At 40.1% G+C, this 22,749-nt stretch overlaps 1 protein-coding gene across 1 annotated transcript; it reads left to right on the top strand.

The window, feature by feature from the left end:
* The first annotated feature begins 11,449 nt into the window (after window positions 1-11,449).
* Window positions 11,450-14,617, top strand: LOC308105593 (uncharacterized protein). The gene is made up of 2 exons (XM_080456419.1): window positions 11,450-11,686; window positions 12,228-14,617. Exons 1-2 carry the CDS (start codon window positions 11,461-11,463, stop codon window positions 13,457-13,459), a joined length of 1,458 nt encoding a protein of 485 aa, XP_080312545.1. The 5' UTR covers window positions 11,450-11,460; the 3' UTR covers window positions 13,460-14,617.
* The last annotated feature ends 8,132 nt before the right edge of the window (window positions 14,618-22,749 follow it).

Raw genomic sequence — 22,749 nt, forward strand, 5'->3', positions numbered from 1 at the left:
ATGTAACTTATACAATTGGGGTGATTGTATTTTGCCTTCCTGCTCTTCTATTGAAACAATTGGATTGTGTCAAAGGTCATGTCTCACCATGACACAATTTTGACCTGATGGTCAAGATTCAATTTATCACCTGAGCAAGCAGGCAGGCTCTATTAGCTCAATGGTAAAATTGTCAGCACCTGCGCAGGAAACCTTGTTCAAATCCGGGGTAGAAGAGGACAGTTACATTGTTACGTCCCAGTGCTGCTTTAAGTGATGTGACAATATTGGATTGATTCCATGTTTGTTTGCTGTATGGGTTGTAAATCAGGTATGTCTATGATGTTAATTTTCTTGCAGGCCTTGATTCCTAACGGTAACAGGACAGGTGGGCACCAGGGACAACTGAGCAACAAAACCGCCTGGGCACTAGGGACATGTGGGCACCTGGACGCGTGGGCACTTAGGGGTGGAGATAACTGGGCACCTGGAGAGGTGGGCACCAGGACAACCGGGCACCAAAACAATCTAGGCAGTGTTGGATTGGGGTTGGTTTGGTCAAGCTTTTTTATGTAATGGTCCAAAGTGAGAAGAGCAAATGCACTTTATTAATCATCTAAAACTAAGAAATGACATTACTAAGGCTAAAACGAAACATCTCTCGATTGGCTCTCAAAGAAAGTATGAATGTGGGTTCTGAGTACAGATGTTCCAACAGGTGGTTTTAAACAATTACCTAAATCTCAGTTGTGTCATAATGAACCCTGATCAGCAGTAAGTGTATCCAGTAGATTTAGTCATTCTGTCAGGGGGAGAGGTGTTTGCTGTGGATTTTCATCTTTTAACCTTCAACGTCAAATATTACCTCAAACATGTCTTTAGTGTGAAAGGCCTGGTGGCTTGAGAGTAAAGGAGAGGATTCTTAATTTCCTGCCAGAATTATTTCAGATTTTTTGCTGTAGACTGCCAGAGATTTTTCATTGAAAAAAAAAGTTCTCAGGAGCCGAGATACAGATTTTTTTAAGTTTTAAGTTAACAAGGAAGTGGATAGGAGTTTAAATCTTTGATATATCATATCTCCTTGGTCTTTGGGTCTAAAAATAAGATTTTTTTTTTTTAAATAGAACGCAGATCTGCGTCTTTGGCAGCCAGGCGAGAAATTAAATAGAACGCAGATATGCGTCTTTGGCAGCCAATGTGTTAATCTAAAGGTTGGGGGTTTGAATCTTGGTCCCGAGTCTTTATTTTTGGTCTTTGTAAGGCGAGAGCAGGCTCTCAGCACAGAGAGTCCATGTTCAAATTCCAGGTCTCCTAGTTCAGAGCTGGAGTACTTAGACATTTTCATTTTTTTGTAAAGTGCATGAGCCAAGTGCCTTTAATTATTTTGGGGGAATGACCCATCACGTTCATGAAATGTCAATGTACCATGCTAAGTGTGCTTTGGTAGCTCAGTTGGAAGAGCTTTTGACTTCAGACCACAAGGTCATGAGTTCGATTCCTCTCCCTGGCAACTTAGTAACAAAGCAATCTGACTCCTATGGGTCTATTAACATTTTTCTTCTTTAAATGGCCATTGCCTCGCCCAAAGCATTGTAAGTATGTAGGATTAGTAGCCTGCCAAAGTTAGTACTTGTTTGCATTTAAATGTCCATTGCCGCATTGACAATGCATTGGGCGCTTAAAGTGAAATATTTCCAAAACTACAAAGGATTTCAAAGAAAAAATCTCAAGCATGCATGTCCACAGTAAAGTTTAAAATTGTGAATGGAGTTTCTAGGTGAAAGTTTTTTTTTAGGTGCCGAAATCCTCCATCGACCTCCATTATACATTTCTGAACTTTTAAAGGAGTATATTTCTAAAACTATGCAACATTTCAAAGATTCATTGTCAGGCAAACATGTCCACAGTAAGATGAACATTTTAAGTTGTAAGTATGTAGGCCTGCCAAAGTTTGTACTTTTTTCCCTTTAAATGTCCATTGAGACCTGTTGCTACCTATACGTTGTTATACCTTTCAATCCGGATGCCACCTCTGTGTCTCATTAGCTGTTGCTATAATATAGTGACATCATTTTTTATTTTTTATTTTTTGTAAGAATTTGAACGTTTTCAGAAAACTATGGTTAGGTCTTAGAAGGCGTTTTTAGAATCGGCCTCAGGTCTAAATGGGTTAAGGCAGGGGTTCCCAAAGTTGACTTGGGGTCGCGGGACACTGACGGTGGGGTCACGAAATTATTTTGGGTCATTAAAAAAAAAAAATGAAAAAAAGATTACAAATAGTACATTTTCAGGTGGAGAGACAGGGTATCAAGAAGACTCACTCCAAAACCAACTCACCCCATTGCTAGGAAAACTCACTCCGGAAAACTCACCCCACAGGGTAGGAAAACTCACCCCCAAGATTTTCGGGGGTAGGAAAACTCACCCCAGGACCTGAGAAAACTCACTCCGGAAAACTCACCCCGATGGTTTTTAACTTTGTGAGCTTTCCATTTTCACAGAATGCTTGGGGTAAAACTTTTTCAGTCATCCGCAGACTTCTTTTTTTCGCCGATAAAGTATAGTTTTGGACCATGACGGAGGCGCGCCGACTCAGCAGACCTTGAGGCTGAGGAGTTGCGCCCGAGCGCCTCCAGGCGCGAGTGCCCGCAACGACCAGCCGATGGTCTGCTAGTCGAATCAGCGCCGTCCGAGTTATGTACCGATAGGGACAGAATAGTAAATATTTTTGGTGGGGACTGCGTTTGCCCCACTGACTGCGTTTGCCCCACTCACTGCGTTTGCCCCACTGACTGCGTTTGCCCCAACTGCCACTCAAAGTGACTACTGGCCAATCACAGTGCGTCTCCCCCGGGGTGAGTTTTCCTACCCCCGGGGTGAGTGTTCCGGAGTGAGTTTTCTCAGGTCCTGGGGTGAGTTTACCCACCCCCCGGGGTGAGTGTTCCTAGCTCCGGGGTGAGTTTTCCTTTTTGAGTTGGGGTGAGTTGGTTTTGGAGTGAGTCTTCTTGTATTCGTCTGGTCTCCTTCTACGATGTAGAGGCCAGAGTTCATCTCTACTACTTCACTGGCTGCACCTTCACTGACAAACTCTATCCATACTTCAGTCCATGTCTTAATGAAGGTACACACTCTGCTCCTCTGATCATCTCTCCTGTCAATCCTGCCATTCAGGAGGTGGTAAAACACTCAGTAGAGCTCAGCGAGAAAGACACTGATAACAAAGAGATCGCAGACACATGCGTGCAGGTCATCACTGCTCCGAGGAGCTGTATTGAAAACCATAAAACAACAGAGAAACAGGCTGAAGGCTTCATTAAAGAGCTGGAAAATGAAATCACTGAGTTAAAGAAGAGAAGAGCTCTGAGCTAAAGCAGCTCTCACACACTGAAGACCACCTCCACCTCCTCCAGAACTTCACATCCATCAACACCCCTCCACCAACCAAGGACTGGACAAAGGTCATGGTCCCTCAGTCATTGTAGAGGCCACTTTTACTTAGGTAAAAAATGTGAGACGTCTCCCTGCTCCTCAGACTTTTCTATCCTGTGGTCGAGTTAAAAATAATTAAAAGTAGAATATTTTAGTTAATTGAAATACAAATAAAAACGAGGCTTTACAAAAACAAAGTGATAACTGAGACTGTAATGTGTATTTACAAAACTAAAACTAACTAAAAACAGTTTTAAGGTCAGACCGCACCAATGCAACTCCTTCAGTGGCAATTGCCATTGGGGATAGTGGTTGCAAGTAGTTGCAAGGCGTTGCATTGGTGTGGTCTGGCCTTTAGTCTTTGTCAATATCATACATAAGACTAATGGGTGGCTATGAATCTTATCTGCCTATATTTTTTATATGTGCCAGTTCTATGCCCTGTTGTTGTAAAAAACAAAATGATGCAACATGTTGTGAGCTTGTAGATCTGCTATTTTTTGCACTACACCGCGACAAAGTATAAAATAACACATAAGTGGATGTATAATCAATTAATTATGAAAATCCGCAAATCACTGTATAGAGATACCGACATGCATAACTTCGCTCTCTCCAAATATGGAGATCGAGCCCACCATAAATAACACTGTGCCTGCGCAAAGTGGTGGTGTTAAGCAATAAGCATGCATGGTTAGTGTGTGATGTCAGACAAGAGCTGATCAGCCTATATAAGATGGAAAATGCCCATAGACTCTCAATTCAACGAAGTGCAATTTAGTGTTATCTTGAGTGAGTTACTTTTGTGAGAGAGGTAAGAGAGAAGACAAGATAAGACAAGACAAGACAAGACAAGACAAGACAAGACATACAGGACAGGACAGGACAGGACAGGACAGACAGAGACAAGACATACAGGACAGGACAGACAGCGAGAGAGACAGAGAAAAAAGACAGTAAGGTATTTCAGCCCCAACAGACACACGATCTTTCCCCGATGTCTTGCGCAGGAAAGAAAATCCACATCTGTAAAGAGTGTGGCAAGAGTTTCAGTCAGTTATGTGACTTAAAGCGTCACCAGCGTGTCCACACTGGAGAAAAACCTTTCCACTGTAAACGGTGTGACAAGAGTTTCAATCAGTTGGGTAACCTAAGATTACACCAGCGTTGCCACACTGGAGAAAAACCTTTCCAATGTCAACAGTGTGCCAAGTGTTTCAGTGAGATATGTAATCTAATCAGACACCAGCGCATCCACACTGGAGAAAAACCTTTCCACTGTCAACGGTGTCACAAGAGTTTCAGTCAGTTAGATCACCTAAAGATACACCAGCGTATCCACACAGGAGAAAAGCCATTCCACTGTAAACAGTGTCACAAGAGTTTCAGAGATATAAGTACTCTGAAAAAACACCTGCGTGTCCACACCGAAGAAACACCTTTCCATTGCAAACAATGAGACAGGAGTTTCAATTTGTTAAATAATCTGATGGCACACCAGTGTGGGCACACCAGCATGGCCACACCGGAGAAAAACCCTTCCGTTGCAAACAATGTGACGAGTGTTTTGGTGCGTTAAAGAATCTGAAGACACACCAGCATACCCACACTGGAGAATAAACCAACGGCCAACAATAGAAGGCCCTCAAGCTCACAACGCGCCGCATCCGCGACACGTTGTAAGCTTGTAGGATGGCTATTCTCCGGCATACCCCACAACTCTGATCATAAGAGGATGCTGAAAACATCAAAACAAACATCTGCACTGTAAAAACAAGACCAGGAGACCTGGTTCTGCCAGACCCAGAATAAGTACTTTATAAGATCAGAGCACTACGTCACCGGACTTCACATGACGTGTCAGCCTGTGTCTATGCCCATGTATGGACGAAAGGGGGACAGACATTTTTGGCTGGGGCCGGAGGACAAAGTGACCATGCCCATGTATGGACGAAACAGGTACAAAGCCTCATGTAAGCCCGACCGACCCCTTGGGTCTGGCAAAAAGAAGTAAAAAAACTATGATAAAAAGTCTGGCAGCAATCTTAACTTCAATTTACTTGCCGGGGTACAGACAGTGGTGTGTTCTACCGTGTTACGCTAGATACGTAGTGTGACCTGCAGAAAATGTTCGTAGCCAAGCGTAGCCCTCTACTAATCATTTCATCCATTGAAAACGCGCTAGCATACCTCCAAGTCCACGCGCATGTCGTGGAGGGAATGATTACCGTATCCCTCAGGAAAAAAACTAGAACACACCACTGGGTACAGACCATCATTGTGTTTTGAACTTGCTTTTTTCCCGGCTGAAAATCGATTCTGGGTGGGTCTAACGATGAGCCAATCAGCTTCACAGGTCGTAAGAGCTGAAGTGACTGTGAGGAGAAGTAATAACGTACTGGTGGGAACTATCGGTCTTTTTGGTGTACTGAATCATCCAATACAGTTCACTAACAGTTTTGTTTAAATGATTAGTTTACCAGTTGTTTCAGTACTTGGCTGGAGCCTGGAGCTCTGCCTGCATTGCAAAGTCAAGTCACTGAACTGAAACACTGAGTGGATCATCACAACACGTTCAGCCAACCGTCCACTCAGGCTATGGATTCTAAACTCCAGGCCCTCGCGTTCCGTCATGCACTTGAAATGCCCTTTCAGTACCATGGCAGTGACTGAGTAGCTTTTTTTTTTACTCCGGCAAACCTGGTAGGCCTTATGTATATATGTATATATATATATATATATATGTACAGTATATATATGTTATGTATAATAATACACAATACTTTAATTTTGCAACCGCTAGAGTTCAGACGTCACTCCCACTACCCCTGGGTCACTCACAGTTATTTTTTGTATTGGTCAACTGTGTTCCAAAAATAAATAAGTCAGCCCGGCGATTTTGTCAGGTCGTTTATGAATTTTAGTTACATCCAGATGCAGCCTCATCCAAGGTTGGTTTGGCCACTCCCCTGGATGTAATGGTGCTGCTGCTGGGGAGGTTTGGTTCATAGGTTGGACTGACATGCATGACATTTTTGCATAGCAGACTCTAACTCTGCATCCATGTTTGGCCACCACTGCACCACACATAGCTGCGAGCCAATGTTTTTCCATAAGATGAGGTCTTATGAAGTATATCATGTATAGCATATACTTCATACTTCATAAGGCCTGTTTTTTTTTTACTATCTATCTATCTATCCTATCTATCCTATCTAATCTATCTAATCTATCTAATCTATCTAATCTATCTATCTACTGTTCAGCGCTGTGATCCGGTCTAAAGCCCGCCTACTGTGTCCAGTCATTTGCACGCGCACATATACACACGTACACAGGCCGTTTCCGTGTGTGCTCTAGACCGGATCTCCAACCACCAGTGAATTGATCCCAGTCAGAAGAACAGCGGTACAGCTCCTTTAATGTTTTATTTTGAAAGTCAAACCGGACATCTTATTCGTTGTGTTACCATGCAGAGCTTCACGTTCTGCGCTATCGGTGATGAACAGCGTTGCCATGTCCGTTTATTATAAGCGACTTTGGGCTTGTTTTTCCTGTAAAGTTGCTTGTAAATATTGGTACTTGGTAGTTGTGGGTTGCGTTTTTTTGGGCTTGTTTCTAATGTGTAGTTGCTTATTTGGGCTCGTTTCCTAGTGTTTTTTTTAAACCAGTGGTTCTCAAACATTTCCATGTCAAGGATCCCCGGACCCCCAATTAATATATATTTCTTGTGGATTTGAAAATATTCCTACATTTTCATTTATTATGTACTGTCATGTACTATTCTCATGTCTTTCTAAATAAACTACATCAATCAATTCAGCTCACATAGATCGGCTATTTTCAAATAGCAAATGTATGCTCATTTGCCTTCTTTTGGGTTTGTTTTCATAGACCTGGTTGCTTATTTCTTTCGCACGATCCGGCAACACTGGTAATGAATCGTAAAACGAAATCTTCAATATATACACGGACTGTTCATCAGAAGTTGCTGTTGTTCTGTTGGCATACACTCAGCGTGTAACTAAACAACTACAGTATGCTGAAAGCAGTCATCAAATTATACAGAATGGGTATGTTTAGACACGCACGCACACGCGCGCGCACACACACACACACACACACACACACACACACACACACACACACGTCTCTCTCTCTCTCTCTCTCTCTCTCTCACACACACACACACACACACACACACACACACACACACAGACGCACCCTCGCATGCACGCACATGTGTAATATACACACGCACACTCATCACACGTGTATTATAGTCTATGTATGTGCTGTGTTGATGTTTGCTAATCCTGCAGTGCGATGCATTGCTTACTTTTTGCTTATCGGCTAGCTCAGCTGCTGTAGAACTAGCCCTGACATGACATGACTGTCATATCATGACAGTCATGGATGAACTTCAACCTGGCGTTTGCACTTTCTCCCCCTTTGGTCCGTACATATGCATAAACGTTCATGTTTCAAATATAAAGTGCTGACCCCATGGCCACGGATGTTACAATTATGTACGGCCCCTCAGAAGTACTTGTATGTTCCCTATTGTTCAATAAAATGCATTTTAATCCGATCGGTGGCCATTTCTTCCGTATTTTCGCCATATGCTTTCAACCACGTGACCCTATCGGTTGGGAGGTGTATTGCAGTCTGATACATTATAACTATGAGAAAATGGCCACCGATCAGATTACATTTATTTTTTATTTTTTATGATTGACAATAGACAAGAAGTTGAAGGATGAAATGAAGTCTGATAATGATGTACCGGGACCGTGCATGTTCACATCATGTATACTTTACATTACTTACTTTTGGACAAAATAGCCGATTTTATATCAAGGTGCCCAGATGTCCCTAGTGCCCACCTATCCTGTATCCGTGTAGAACAGGGTGTCTTCAACCCCTTAGCTGAAACTGAGAGAGATGAAGCAGAGACCCCTACTACATATTGTATAAAACTGTGATAGCACTATATCAATGTTGTGTACATTTTTGTTTGTTTGTTTACACTTGATCTTTTCTATGAATGTTGGATTCATGTTAACGTGTATTTTCAAATATTTAAGCACTTATAATCGCTCAATACTTAGTAAACCTGACCTTTGGCTCATGTGAGCTTGTAGATCTGCTATTTTGGCGAATGTCCCCCCCCCCCTGTAGTTTCCTATTGTGTCATAGGAAAAAAGAGGTTCCTATGACACAAAGAAACTGTAGTAACTGATTGATTGATTGATGTACTTTATTTAGTAAGACATGTGAACAGTACATGACAGTACATAACAGTACATGGAAGTACAAATTCACAATACAAGGTCTACTAAACTGGAAATCTCATTAAGCACTAAGCTTGTTTAAGATGAGAACCCCATGCACACAAATCATGATGACATATAAGAGACAGACAGATATACACACTACTATACAGAATGTCATACAATCAGTTTACAGGTTACTGGTATGAAAAGTGAAACATATGTACAAAAGAAGAGAGAGGGGGGAGGTAGGGGGGTAGGTTATAGGTTAGGACATGGGGTAGGTTAGGACTTGGACAGGGCCATTTTTGAATTGCAGCCTCCTGAAGGTGTATCTTTAGGGCAGTTTTGAAAGTGAGTAGGGTTTTACACTCCTTTACTCCTTTTGGTAGGGCATTCCACATTTTTGATGAATAGCATGAGAACGAGTTCATTCCCTTTGTTGAGCCAAATCTGGGTTGAACATGATTTGTGGAGCTGCCTCTGGTGTTATGATCATGGACTTCATTAACATTTTGGAAGTATTTTGACAAATACAGGGGGATCCCAATGTTGTGGTGTATCTTGAAGACCAGGCCCATAGCAAGTTGCTGTACTCTGTCCTCAACCCTAAGCCATCCAATCCTAGCAAAATGAGCAGGGGTTAGATGGGTTTTGTGATTGAGGCCAAGAAGTAGCCTTACAAGTTTGTTTTGGGATGACTCCCTGTTGAAGACCCATGATGAACATAAAAATGTCTACCAATACTTTCCCTCTTACCCGTAGTTATCAGCCACTGGAGTAGTGTGGTGCTGTTTACCTGCAGAAGCACATTACCCTTTCGCTGCATTTTGGTGTTTTCACTGTTTGTTTTGGTAGATGGGGATGTTTTTGGGCTACCAAAACAAACTTGAAAACTGTACCATGCAAAAGTGAAAATTGTATGGTGCCACTCGTGTTGCCATTGGTAGGTGAATGTCTTTGAAGATAAACTGTAATCTACTAGTCCATACCCGCCCACCCACCGTCCATCCGGGCTATGGGACTGCAATCACAACTATAGATCCCATTGCCTGGGAGAACTGTTCACCAAAATGCTAATACACAGCTTAAATTTAGGAAAAGTGGAAAATTTGGCTTCATCATTGTCTTCATATGGAGACCATGTGCAAGGTCAACCCACTGAGGACAAAAATGCGAAACGGACAGAATGACAGTGGTTTCTTAAATGTATAGTAGGATAGCAGGATAGAAGACTGAACATGCTGTTATGGAATGATTTGTATGAAAATAAAATAAAGACTAAGGTTAGTGTAATGGCAAAATTCCAGCTTTCTATTGTTCCAATATTGCACATTACTTCAACAGGTGGTGTATGGAGTGATCCTACGCAGTAGAAAAGTAAAACACATAACAGATGGAAGTCCAGTACAAAAATCCAGTTTTTTTTTTTTTTCAGGTGCATTTATTGTAGTTGCAGTTTGTTATGAACATACCATTGATATATTGCAGTATCATTTCTGAAGTGAATCTCTGTATTTGGTTCTGTCTGTCTGCTTCTCCTTTCTGCTGGTAAAAACGGTGTGGCTCCACACCAACCTGTGTCCTGTGTCCTATGATCTACCTAATCAGTGCACCTGTGACCCCTTAAATATCCACCCAGTGCTGTCAAAACTAGAGCCCGCCACCCAGTGTCCAAAAGTAATAATGCCAACCTACCAAATAATATACTACCATCAAAATGGCTTCTACAGTTAGTTATTAAGGTATGACAAAAATGGTAATTGATGCTTTAAAGAAAGCTTTCACGCTCTCTTCCGTCATATGGATATATGAGAGGTTGCCAAAGTTACCTACTAAATATATTGGTACTCCATATATGGAGCTATCCGACATAATAACTAACCTAAGTCTGACATCACAAACTCCATATTTGGGTGTGGTTGATAGAGCTCCATATATGGAGCTGGCAGAGAGATCTAGTGCTGACATCATGCTAACGTAAAACTCCATACATGGATATAGCTGACTCATCGTGACATCAGTGAGATGCCACGAGCATCCATCCTAGCACTATATAAGGGGAGGCCGTCACACCTTGAGCTCGGATGCAAGCAGTATTTACTCCACTCTTTGCCCATCTCCAAGACACGACTTCTTAAGCCTATATTCACATTCAACCTCCAAGTTCCTTGACCAGCTCTCTCCAGGAGAGACTCCAGCACCTTCCTTCCGTAAGAGTCAGGATATTTAGCCTTGCAACCCAAATATCTCTGCATTTTACAGGGATCTTCAGAACTCTTCTTAACTCATTAATCTATTCCTGTCGTGACCCATAACCCGACCCACTGTTTGGGAAACACTGGTTTACATCCTATGCTCTGTTTTACATTCAGCCTTCATATACTGTATGACTTACATCAAAGTTCTATTCTTTATTCTAGACCCGTCTGTGGAGTCCAGCCTGCAGGTCAAGATGAGTTCTCCTCAACCAGCCGCTACTCTTTCTATTGAACATGAATCTGAAGACCTCCTGGACACAAGGACGGTTTCCCTGGGCACCAGCACTGTTTCTGTTAAACATGAACCTGAAGACCTCCTAGACACCAGGACTGTTTTCCTGGGCACCAGCACTGTTTCTGTTAAACATGAACCTGAAGACCTCCTGGTCACCAGGACAGTTTCCCTGGGCACCAGCACCATTTCTGTTAAATATGAACCTGAAGATCTGGTCACCAGGACTGTTTCCCTGGGCACGAGCACTGTTTCTGTTAAACATGAACCTGAAGATCTCCTGGACATGATGACTGTTACTATTAAACCTGAACCTGAAGACGTTCTGGACACCAGGACGGTTTCTATTCAACATGAACCTGAAGACCACCTGGACACCAGGATTGGTTCTATTAAACAGGAACCTAAAGACCTCCTGAACACCAAGACTGTTTCTATTAAACAGGAACCTGAAGACCTGGACATCAGGATTGTTACTATTAAACAGGAATCAGAAGACCACCCAGACCCCAGTAAGTTTCATGGCACAGTTGTAGAATGATAGGACTCCCAGAACTAAGCGAGCCGTGCAGTGAAACATATTTCACAGGTTCTGGGCTTGTTTCCAGCCAAATTGGCTGTGTCTGAGATTATTAGTGACAGCTATCAACTTGTGTTTCTGCTGTCGAGCTGAAGGAACTGTATAGAAAGAAGCTCATTTTGAAATCATTAGATTTTTAACTTATCTGTAATCAATGCATTCTTTCAGCTAATGTATTTGTTACACCAGCGTTATTGTTGTGAAGCAGTTTTTCTTTTTACTAATACAAGTTTTTAGAAATATATGTATAGCAATTTCCAAAGGAGACACGAGTAGTGAGAGAAGTATTTTGGTGAGACAAGTGGGTGGTGGCAAAGTCAAAGCCAGTATACAGTGTGTCCACTTGTGTGAACCACTTCACATATGGTTTAGAAACAGACTATTTATTTGGAATAGAATTTCCTCACACTGCATGGAAAGAAATGCGACGTTCAAACATTTAATCGTTTTCTCTCATTTTATCATTTGCCTAGACATCCTGCACCTCACTGTGTGTAAAGAGGAGGTTTCCACTGAAGAGGAGGCTGATGGGCAAACGTTGACATCATTTGCAGTGAAAAGTGAAGATTATGATGAAAATAGAGGGACGGAGCCTGTAGCCAGCACCTCAAATGAACACATGAAAACACAAGCTGATGTAGAGGACTGTGGGGCATCACAGCCAAACGGTGATGGCCAGCTCCTCTCTTCACACTGTTCTGAATCAGACATCACCGAAGACAGCGATGACTGGCCTTCACACTGTTCTGAATCTGACGCTGAAGACAGTGATGGGTGGGAGGAGACAAGGGAAGGTCAGTCAGCTTTAAACACACTGAAATCACACAAGAAACTAAATGTGGATGGACAAAGATTGTCTTTGAGCAACAAGCTGCCCCAGGACCTGAAATCATCAAAACAAACGCACTCCAGGAGGAATCACACAGGGAAGAAACACTTCAGTTGCTCAGTATGTGCGAAAAGTTTTAATTTAAAGCGAGTTCTTAAGAGGCACATGATGACTCATACGGGGGAAAAGCCCTTCACTTGTAAAGTTTGTGGCAAAAGCTTTAATGAGAAGGGAAATCTGAAGAAGCATGTAAGGATTCATACAGGGGAAAAACCCTTCAGTTGTGTAGTCTGTGGTAAAGACTTTTGTCAAAAAAGTAATCTGGAAAAACACATGAAGACTCATAAAGAGGAAAGGCCCTTTAGCTGTGTGATTTGTAGCAAATCTTTTAGTTTAAAGCAAGTTCTTAAGAGACATATGAGGACTCATACAGGGGAAAAGCCCTTTTGTTGTACAGTTTGTGGAAAAGATTTTGGTCACAGTGCACACATGAAGACACACATGAGGATTCATACTGGGGAAAAACCATTTAGTTGTGCAGTTTGTGGCAAAGGCTTTAGTGATAATGCAAATCTGGTGAAACACACCAGGACGCATACAGGGGAAAAACCCTTTAGTTGTAAAGTTTGTGGCAAAGGCTTTGGTCATAATACACATCTGGAGACACACAGGAGAACTCATACAGGGGAAAAGCCCTTTAGTTGTACAGTATGTGGATTAGGCTTTAGTCAAATGGGTAATCTAGGACAACACATGAGTACTCATACAGGGGGGAAGCCCTTTACCTGCACAGTTTGTGGCAAAGACTTTGCTCGAATGAGCAGTCTGCCGAGACACATGAGGATTCACACAGGGGGAAAACCCTGCAGCTCATAGGTTGCTGGTAGAGTATAGGTTTCTGTCTGGGTAGCTTTCTTGCCTTTTGGACCACAAGGTTTTGAGTTTGATCATGAGTCACGCACATCGGCAACTTAAAAAAGAATACGTATACATATATATTTTTATAAAGAAACTGGGGCGGGGGGGGGGGGGGGCGACCAACGTGAAGAGGATGTTGAATACGGCCAATTGACCCCTTGATTCATCCAATTGCAGCACACACAAAACAAGCCCTTGCAGAGGCACGATACAAGAACTGATTTTACTAATCATAAACTATAAAGCCTAGTTATTTAGCAGGAATTTATATTCGGGTGGCTCTTAGAGCTGTTTGGGTGTTTTTGTTACTCCGAGAGGGTAAAATGCATGGAAACGAATGGACGCTTACGGGTCCATTTGTTCCATTTGTACCCTCTCGGAGTAAAATTAATACCGGTAAATTGTTGCTGGAGGGGTCCCTTTTACAAATTGTATCTGTTATATGTGCCAGTAAAGAAAATAAGCCCCTGAATCGCCATTTTAGTCAACAAACTGCGTTCAATTATTCTTATGTTCTTATGCTTCAGTTTACAAATACAATAATGATATTGTAGCGTTTAGTGCTCCGAGCTGGAATCAAACCACATTCTCCAACTCAGCAGACCCGACCAGGCAGTAACAAGCTGTACCAAGAAAACTAGCTCACGTGAGGAGCGAGTCGCAACCGAGTCTTTTATGGCAGCGCTACAATATTAGGACTACAGATTAGCAGGAATCACTGCTCTAACATATTTTTCTAATACATTTTCATAAAATATATATATAATATATGGGCTTATATTATAAGCCCAACAATTATGATTTTATTTTAAGATATTCTTTATTTCCACTTGAAATCGCTCTATAAATAATGTGTGGGGTCGCCAAAAACATTCCCCAATAAAATGGGGTTGTGGTATAAAAAAGTTTGAGAACCCCTGGTCTAGGGCATTGAAAAGGCGATGGACGTCCTCGTTCTCGGATGATAACGACAATAAGCCACTCCAACCTACAGTACTTTATCAGTGTCTGTCCAGATTTGTTTGGATTTCATTATTATATTCATCATTATGTGCATGCAATAATACATTTGGTAGTTGCCAGACAGACAGATGACTTATGTCGTTTTAGTTTACTTGTTCAGATGTTTGTGTTTTACAAAGGTGTTTTTGTAAGGGCAAAGATCTCTTCTATTATACCTGGGCCATTTTATTGTTATTTGTTTTTGTTATTTAATAAAGGTTTGTCCTTTCTGTGCTATATCATTACAGAAAGGTTATCAGAAAGGTGTCCAGATTTGTGAGAATTTAAAAGATCCTACAGACCTCAAAATAAATTCACCCCAGAACACATTTGGTCCCTGTTTATTGTATTATTATTTATTATTATTATTATTATTATTATTATTTAAGTGGCGCAAGGCCCAATCAAAGTTCTCCCCCTTTTCCCTTGTGAAGTGCCCTCCAGGATGTATTGAAATTTCAAATAAGATTTCAAACTTTGTATTTTTTTTTTTTTTATTGATGCAAGGGTTATGGCTTCTCTTAAAGCATGCTTTCCAGAAAGAGAAAGGCTGTAGTTTTAATTAGCTTGGAATCCCCATCAATTATGTCACTCGTAGGCAGGTTTCTGAACGGTCCATAGCCCACCAATGAGATACAGAGTGAGTAGACGGAAATTGTGCCATCTTAAAATGAGCATCATTAAGGACTAATTACGCCAATGACGGTACCATAGTCTAGACATATACTAAAACCCTGGGTATTCTTTTTTTTAGGGGGTTGAGTATTGATTATCTTGGATGAGGGTTTGGTTGCGGTGAATAAATGCACACCATCTTATTTAAAGTGCTGAATACATGTAGTCTGTGTACTAATTGGTAAAACATTCTCACTACTTAAAAATGAGGAATTTCCTTTTGTTGTTCTCTGTTCTCTGAGTGTATTCAGGGTGGGTGCTCAAGAGCTATTTTGTTGCATGGGAGATGGTGTTCATTATACGGTATAGCCCCAATGTTGCACCCCTGTGGCTACCTGCGGCCTCTTTTGTCAACCTAGTGAGAATCTAGACAAGTTTTTAGGTACATTCCAACATTGCTCCTCGCATGCTTTCCAGAAATATTTCATTTTATGTAAGTGGGCACCGAGCATTCTGAGCAAGGTGGTTGGGAGGGTTACATACTGGCTGAATCTAAGGTAGACTGTAGACTGTATCCTATGCTTTTATGAATGCACCCTGCCCCATAAAGATTTGATTCTAGCTGATCAAAATGGTGGTAGCCACTGGGAGACAGACTCCACCAGGTTGTCTCTTGATAATATCAGATTTACTGATTAATGCACTATTGAATTTGCCAGAGCCGTTTCAAGTTCACTTGAGTATGTGTATGCCTCACAGTGGCCAAGCTTATTTAGCAGAGCGGTGATGCTCTTGGATCTAAAGAGATGGCGTGTCATATGAAGCAAGAATGTAGGTTGGGGTGCTGCTTGTGACAGCAGTCATGAAATTGTGCCTCCTTAGCAAAAAGATCAATTCCCCTGATTCTTCATAATCTTTATAGTTCTATAGCTTTTGTGATTGGAATTTCTGCATCTATTGCCAGCAGCTTTCTTCACTGTTCACAAAACAAAGTTTGTCACATGGATTGCATTATGCATTCAGTGGATCAGCTTTATAAGTAAAGGCTAGAAAGTTATCAATGACTTTTCTCTTGCAACCATGCAAAATGCAATTTTCTAGAGCTGACAACTATCTGAATACCTGTATATTCATTGCAAACAATTATTCAGTGTGCCAATTAATTCAAATCTGTTTGGTATATTTCATTGATTTCTCTGTCACTCAAATCTGTCAAATTAAATGATCAAACATGACAATGTTTAGTAGGCTACTAACTGCATGATGAGGATCCCTGTATAGTTTCATAATAATGCGCACATACACACAAACCGTTTCCGTATCCGCCATAGACAACCTGCAAAGCCAATTGACCCCAGTTTAATCACAACAGCTGTCACTGCCAGTGAAATAAAATTGAAGACCATAGACCAATTATTTGTTTACCAACATTGAGACTGAATGCACTGGTGATTGTTTCACGCAATCAATTATCAACCTGTTGTCTTGGGGTGCGCTGGCACGGTGGCACCCTAACCTCCTCTTGTGTGTTGGCTGGTGAGGCGCGTCCTAGCGAGACCTGATAGAATGGGTTTCATTGCGTGCATACTGGTTGCACCTTGCACGCATACTGGTTCTTATTAAAGAAAGAAGAAAACGACACTTTTCAAATCAGGTAAGGTTGAATAAAGTATTATTGTAGGTATAGTTGGATGTGCGTGATTTGATTTCCCTCATAACTCTGCCCATCAGAGCGTGATGTGGATCAGGTGTGTGTGGAAGAAGACTCGTTTGTGGGTGGGTTAGCAGGGCGAAAACAAGCAGTGGTGGAAAGTAACTAATTACATTTACTCAAGTAGCCTACTACTTAAGTACAATTTTGAGGTACTTTTACTATTTCTAATTTTTACTTTTACTTCTACTCCACTACATCTCATAGGCAAATATTATGATGTTACTCCACTGGAATCATTTGAAAACTTTAGTTACTTTGTAAAACATACATTAACCAATTCTGACCTATAAAATATAGAGCTGCTATTTTCAAAGGAATTTATACATTTGGAAACATGGGACATGGTGCAAAATTTGTACTTTTACTTTTAGTATATTTTGATGCCAATACTTTTGCTCTTTTACATTTTGAATACCCGGTACTTTCACTTGTAAGTAACAGAGTATTTCTACATTGCAGTATTGATACTTGTACTTACTTTAACCACCACTGGTGTTGCTCATGTTGAAGTTTTGCCTCCACACACTGAAAAACGTCATACTATTTTTTACAAACAGAAAACCTATTATTGACAATAGCACACTGAATTGCCATGCTATTATGTGAAATAATGCACATAATTCACTCAAGACATAAAGGTGTTTTGTAGCGATAACAACTTACAACCACAGGGTGGCACTGTCGACTAACAAATGACAACAACTGCCTTCCTGTCTAGTGAGTGAGCTATCAAAACATAGACTGTCTGTCGTTATAATTTATGAACATAGTTCAAATCTACCTAGAAAGAAGACTGGCATTGTAAATGAACCTTTGAAATTACTTAACATCCTGCATTTGTGCAATTTTGGTACACAGGAGTCAGGACGTTGGCTGCACGGAGTGGTGTGCTGTGGAGTTAACTGTAGAATACAACTCTCGTAGACGTATTTATGATTCTGACGTTTTCAATCTACGAGAGTTGTAGGGTTCACGCCCCATGGAGACAGGGACTTTCTGCACTATACCCCGTAGACACTCCAAACGTGTACAAATTGAAAATAAAGGTGCCCCCAAGCCCCAAATGTTAACTGTCGCTACGGGGTAGTAGTTTAATGTAATAATCCATATCTTTCCATAAAGAAGTGTTTAAATGCCGTCTGTGGCCGATTCTGTCGGAAGTTCCCAATGGGCGGTAGTGACGGGTAGTGACGGGGCGCATCCGGTGAAACCCGGAATTACACTAAATGTAAACAGGACGTAAACGAGGGTGAAAAAATTGCTTGCGGCTACAGACGGCATTAAAACACTTCTTTATTGAAAGATATGGATTATTACATTAAACTACTACCGCGTAGAGACAGTTAACATTTGGGGCTTGGGGGTCTGCACCTTTATTTTCAATTTGTACATGTTTGGAGTGTTTACGGGGCATAGTGCAGAAAGTCCCTGTCTCCATGGGGCGTGAACCCTACAACTCTCGTAGATTGAAAACGTCAGAACCATAAATAAGTCTACGAGAGTTGTATACTACAGCTAGTGTGGAGTGATGGAAAGTTGAACAAAATCATGAATTCATGACCCAGACAAAGAGGATGATGATCCAAGCTGTCTGTATGGTGCAATATTGGTGAGTTTATAGCATATATTATAACTCTATGGTTTATAGTTGTTTAATACAGTGGTTTTCAACCAGTGGTCCGGGGACCACCAGCGGTCCATGAGGGAGTTCCAGGTGGTCCCCAGCAAAAAGATGGATAGTAGGGAACCAAATGGACCTTATAGATATGTAACTGATGAGATTGTAAAATGAAATTGATGAGATTGTAAAATGAAATAGGAGATTGTAAAATGAAACCCATTTTACACTCATCAGTTAAATTATTGCATATTATCTGCATTACTTAATTAAGAAGTTTATACAATTAGAGAATATAGAAGAATCGTAACTTTGATCAACGTTTGCCTGTTATCTCTCTACCACATCAATACAGCATTGATGGAATTGTGGAGATGATCTTATCCAACAACAACAAAATATATATAGTTTTAAAGTTTTGGGTCTGAGAGGCTAAATGTCATCAAATGGTGGTCCGTGGCTCTAAAGCCAACTAAATAATGGTCCTTGATATGAAAGAGGTTGAAAACCACTGGTTTAATACAATCAGATAGGCCTAGTGGTGGAAGAAGTACTCAGATATTTTACTTAAGTAAAAAAAAGCAATACCACAATATAAAAAAATACTCTGTGTAAAAGGCCTGTGTTCAAAATGTATATATATAATATTGGCATCAAAATATACTTAAAGTACCAAAAGTAAAAGTACTAAAAATGCTTGAAAATAACAGATGCGATTGATTGATTGATTTTATTTAGTAAGACATGAGAACAACAGTACATGGAAGTACAAATTCACAATACAAGGTCTACTAAACTGGAAGACTCATTAAGCACTGAGCTTGTTTAAAATGAGATCCCCATGCACACAAATCATGATGACATATAAGACATTGGTTCTCAAAGTGGGGTCCGGGGACCCCCAGGGGTACTTGAGGGGGTTCTAGGGGGTACCCAGCAAAATGTGTAAATATAGCATCAGAATAATTATGACCTTTTATACTTTGGCTATTCAAAAATAGCAGATCTACAAGCTCGAGCTTGTAGATCTGCTATTTTTGAAAAATCTTGAAAATGTGTGCAAATCTTTGAATATATATATTTTTAAAGCGAACATTTGTAACTCAAATCTTTGCTTCTGGGGGTCCCTGGAACAAAATATTTTTAGATATCATTTTGGGGGTCCTTGACATGAAAAAGTTTGAGAACCACTGATATAAGAGACTGACAGATATACACTACTATACAGAACATCATACAATCAGCTTTACTGGTATGAAAAGTAAAACGCAAGGCGTTGTGAGCTTGTAGAATAGATGAACTATTTTCAAATAGCCTATCTATAAAATAGGGCTTTGGTGGTTAATGTATGTTTTATGATATCATAATTTATACCTGCAAAGTAACTTAAGTTTTCAAATAATTGTAGTGGAGTAAAAGTACAATGATTACCTCTGAGATGTAGTGGAGAAGTATAAAGTATTTAAAAATTGGAAATACTCCAGTAAAGTAAAAGTACCTCAAAATTTTACTTAAGTACAGTACTTGAGTAAATGTACTTACTTACTTTACACCACTGGATAGGCCTTTTCTGTTTCATGAATGGGCTGTCAATGGAGCTTGTTGCAACTTGCAATGTTGCTTGTCTGAAATTATGTTAATTTGAACCTTCACGGTACATCATCAGACCTAAATATACCCTTTCAACTTCTTGTTTATGCCCATAATGACTGGATACAAACGGGTTTTGTCGCATTTGTAGAAATATTAGGCCTTAAATTATATCAAATGTTCAAGCATGTTCAAATCATGTAGCCTACACTTTACATTATGTCAGACCATGTTCCAAAGCATACATGTACTCTTAATTTATTTTACATTTTGGAATAAATACCCAGTTTAACATTGAGGTGCCCAAAATGTTTAGGTTCACACTCTTCCACTTACCAGGCCCCAAGTCCCAATTTAGGCAAATTGGATATTCCTAGTATTCCAATCAGATTTTCTCCCCAATGGTTTGTTCCAGTTGTGTCTATAACCAGAGGTGTCCAGCAGATGGCGCTAATATAATGTTTACAGCAGGTTTACTGGCAGTAAACATTACACACACACACACACACACACACACACACACACACACACACTTGAAATTTTTTTTTAACAACACAAATCTTGAATGAGGTTCGCCTGGTTTTCAGATGGGGGGGTCCATAGCCAAATACATATGAATTTGGGTGTCCTTGACATGAAAATGTTTGAGAACCGCTTCTTTTTAGATGTCTGAAGTTTATAATGGAATCAATGAAGGACCGTGCCTTCCACATTCAAGCAGTGGTGTAAAAAGTACTCACATTTTTACTGCAATGTAGAAATACTCTGTTACAAGTAAAAGTCTGGTATTCAGAATTTACTTGAGTAAAAGTACAGAAGTATTGTCATCAGAATGTACTTAAAGTACAAAAAATACCTATTTCTTCACTCTTGCTTTTGGTTGATTTTTAAATCTCTGTGTTGCTATTCACGTCCTCACTGTTTAGCTATTATTTTAATTTTGTTTTATGCTTTTGCTTTTATTTTTTTTGCTTTATCGTTAAATTCGTTTGTACTTTTCTATAATTGTATTCTTGCTCTGTAAAGCACTTTGAGCTGCATTTCATGTCATGAAAGGTGCTATACAAATAAAGTTTATTATTATTATTAAAAGTAGAAAGTACTCATTATGCGGAAATCTTCCATTTCATGTTTTCAAAATGTATAAAAACATTTGAAAAATAGCAACGCGTTGTGAGCTTGTAGATCGGCTATTTTCAAATAGTCGAAATGAATATAGGGCTGAAGTGGTTAATGTATGTTTTGTAATGATATTTGAAATCTACAAAGTTACTAGTAACTAAAGTTGTCCAATAATTTAGTGGAGTAAAAGTACTATATTTGCCTCTGAGATGTAATGGAGTAAAAGTAAAAGTATTTAAAATTGGAAATACTCCAGTAAAGTAAAAATACTTAAAATGGTACTTATGTACAGTACTTCAGTACATGTGTGTGTGTGTGTGTGTGTGTGTGTGTGTGTGTGTGTGTGTGTGTGTGTGTGTGTGTGTGTGTGTGTGTGTGTGTGTGTGTGTGTGTGTGTGTGTGTGTGTGTGTGTGTGTGTGAACATCTCTATACTTTAACACAGCTAATGACTAACAGCTCTTGACATTTAAGTCTGCCTGTCCCACCTGCTGCTGTCTGTCTGTCTGTGTAGGAACAGCAGGGGAGGGGGTGAGGTGGCACACTCTCAACGTAACTCACCTTATGTGATGTGAAACGACACCAAAACAAACTAGTACGGTGGAAGAGATTTTTTTACTTACGTAAAAGTATCAGTACCCTAATATAAAAAATACCTATACCTAAATACTTATTTAAAAAAGGCCTCTATTTAAAATATATATACTTGAGTATAAGTACACCAGTATTAGCATCAAAATATAAAATAATCTAAATTTAAAGTAACTAAAAAGCTGTCAAAAATTGCAGTGGAGTATGTATGTTTGTAGTGAAGGACAAATCTAAAGTACTAGATTTTCAGGCCGCTCCTATGTGGCCTTCAAATCTAAACCCATATTGTGTAGGGCTGTCATGATTACAAATTTAATTTGACGATTGAGTGTCAAATTAATTTAATTTGACACTCAAATAATTGCGATCAACAATTTAATTGTGTGTTTGGCATTGAACATTGGAACATATATGAATAAAAACAATATTTCTATTTGCCTTTTAGGCTTCGTAATCCAAAATTGCACAGGCTAGATATGACAAATAACTGAAATATACAAAGAAATTATTGACATATTTAATAATGTTATACATTTAAAAAATAGCAGAAATAGCTGATCTACAAGCTTACAACGTTGTAAGCTTGTAGATCTGCTATTTCTGCTTTTTTTATATTTGAAAATGTGTAAACATTTTTCAACATGGAAACGATTATGACGATTATGCCAAAAAATATTGTGATTATCTCAAATAATTGCGATCAGACGATCATGTAATAATTGTGACGGGCCTACCCATATTGCGGTGATCGGAGCGATGGTCACTGAGTTACGGCCATTTGAAGTGTTAAACACTGCTGTAACACTGCTGTATTATTATGTGTGCAATTTAGGTTTTTGTGCTGTGAACTGTTCTCAGGGCAGACCCCTGAACAGTGTTTGTGCCAAGTTTGGTGCCGATTGGAGCAACAGTGTGCCTGTGGCACCTGGTGCCCCTGAGGGCTACATGTGGCCCCTGGTGTGACTTTTGTCTTGGCAGACCCCTGAACATTGTTTGTG

Source organism: Gymnoscopelus braueri (genome assembly GCF_963280865.1).
Source record: "Gymnoscopelus braueri genome assembly, chromosome: 18".
Classification (NCBI taxonomy): domain Eukaryota; kingdom Metazoa; phylum Chordata; class Actinopteri; order Myctophiformes; family Myctophidae; genus Gymnoscopelus; species Gymnoscopelus braueri.

What these genes read in the sequence shown, in the direction of transcription:
- LOC308105593 (XM_080456419.1), top strand. Translation starts at nt 11,461, where the DNA reads ATGATGACTGTTACTATTAAACCTGAACCTGAAGACGTTCTGGACACC. An exon ending in AGAAGACCACCCAGACCCCA is followed by an intron (nt 11,687 to 12,227) that starts GTAAGTTTCATG and finishes TCATTTGCCTAG; the next exon opens with ACATCCTGCACCTCACTGTG.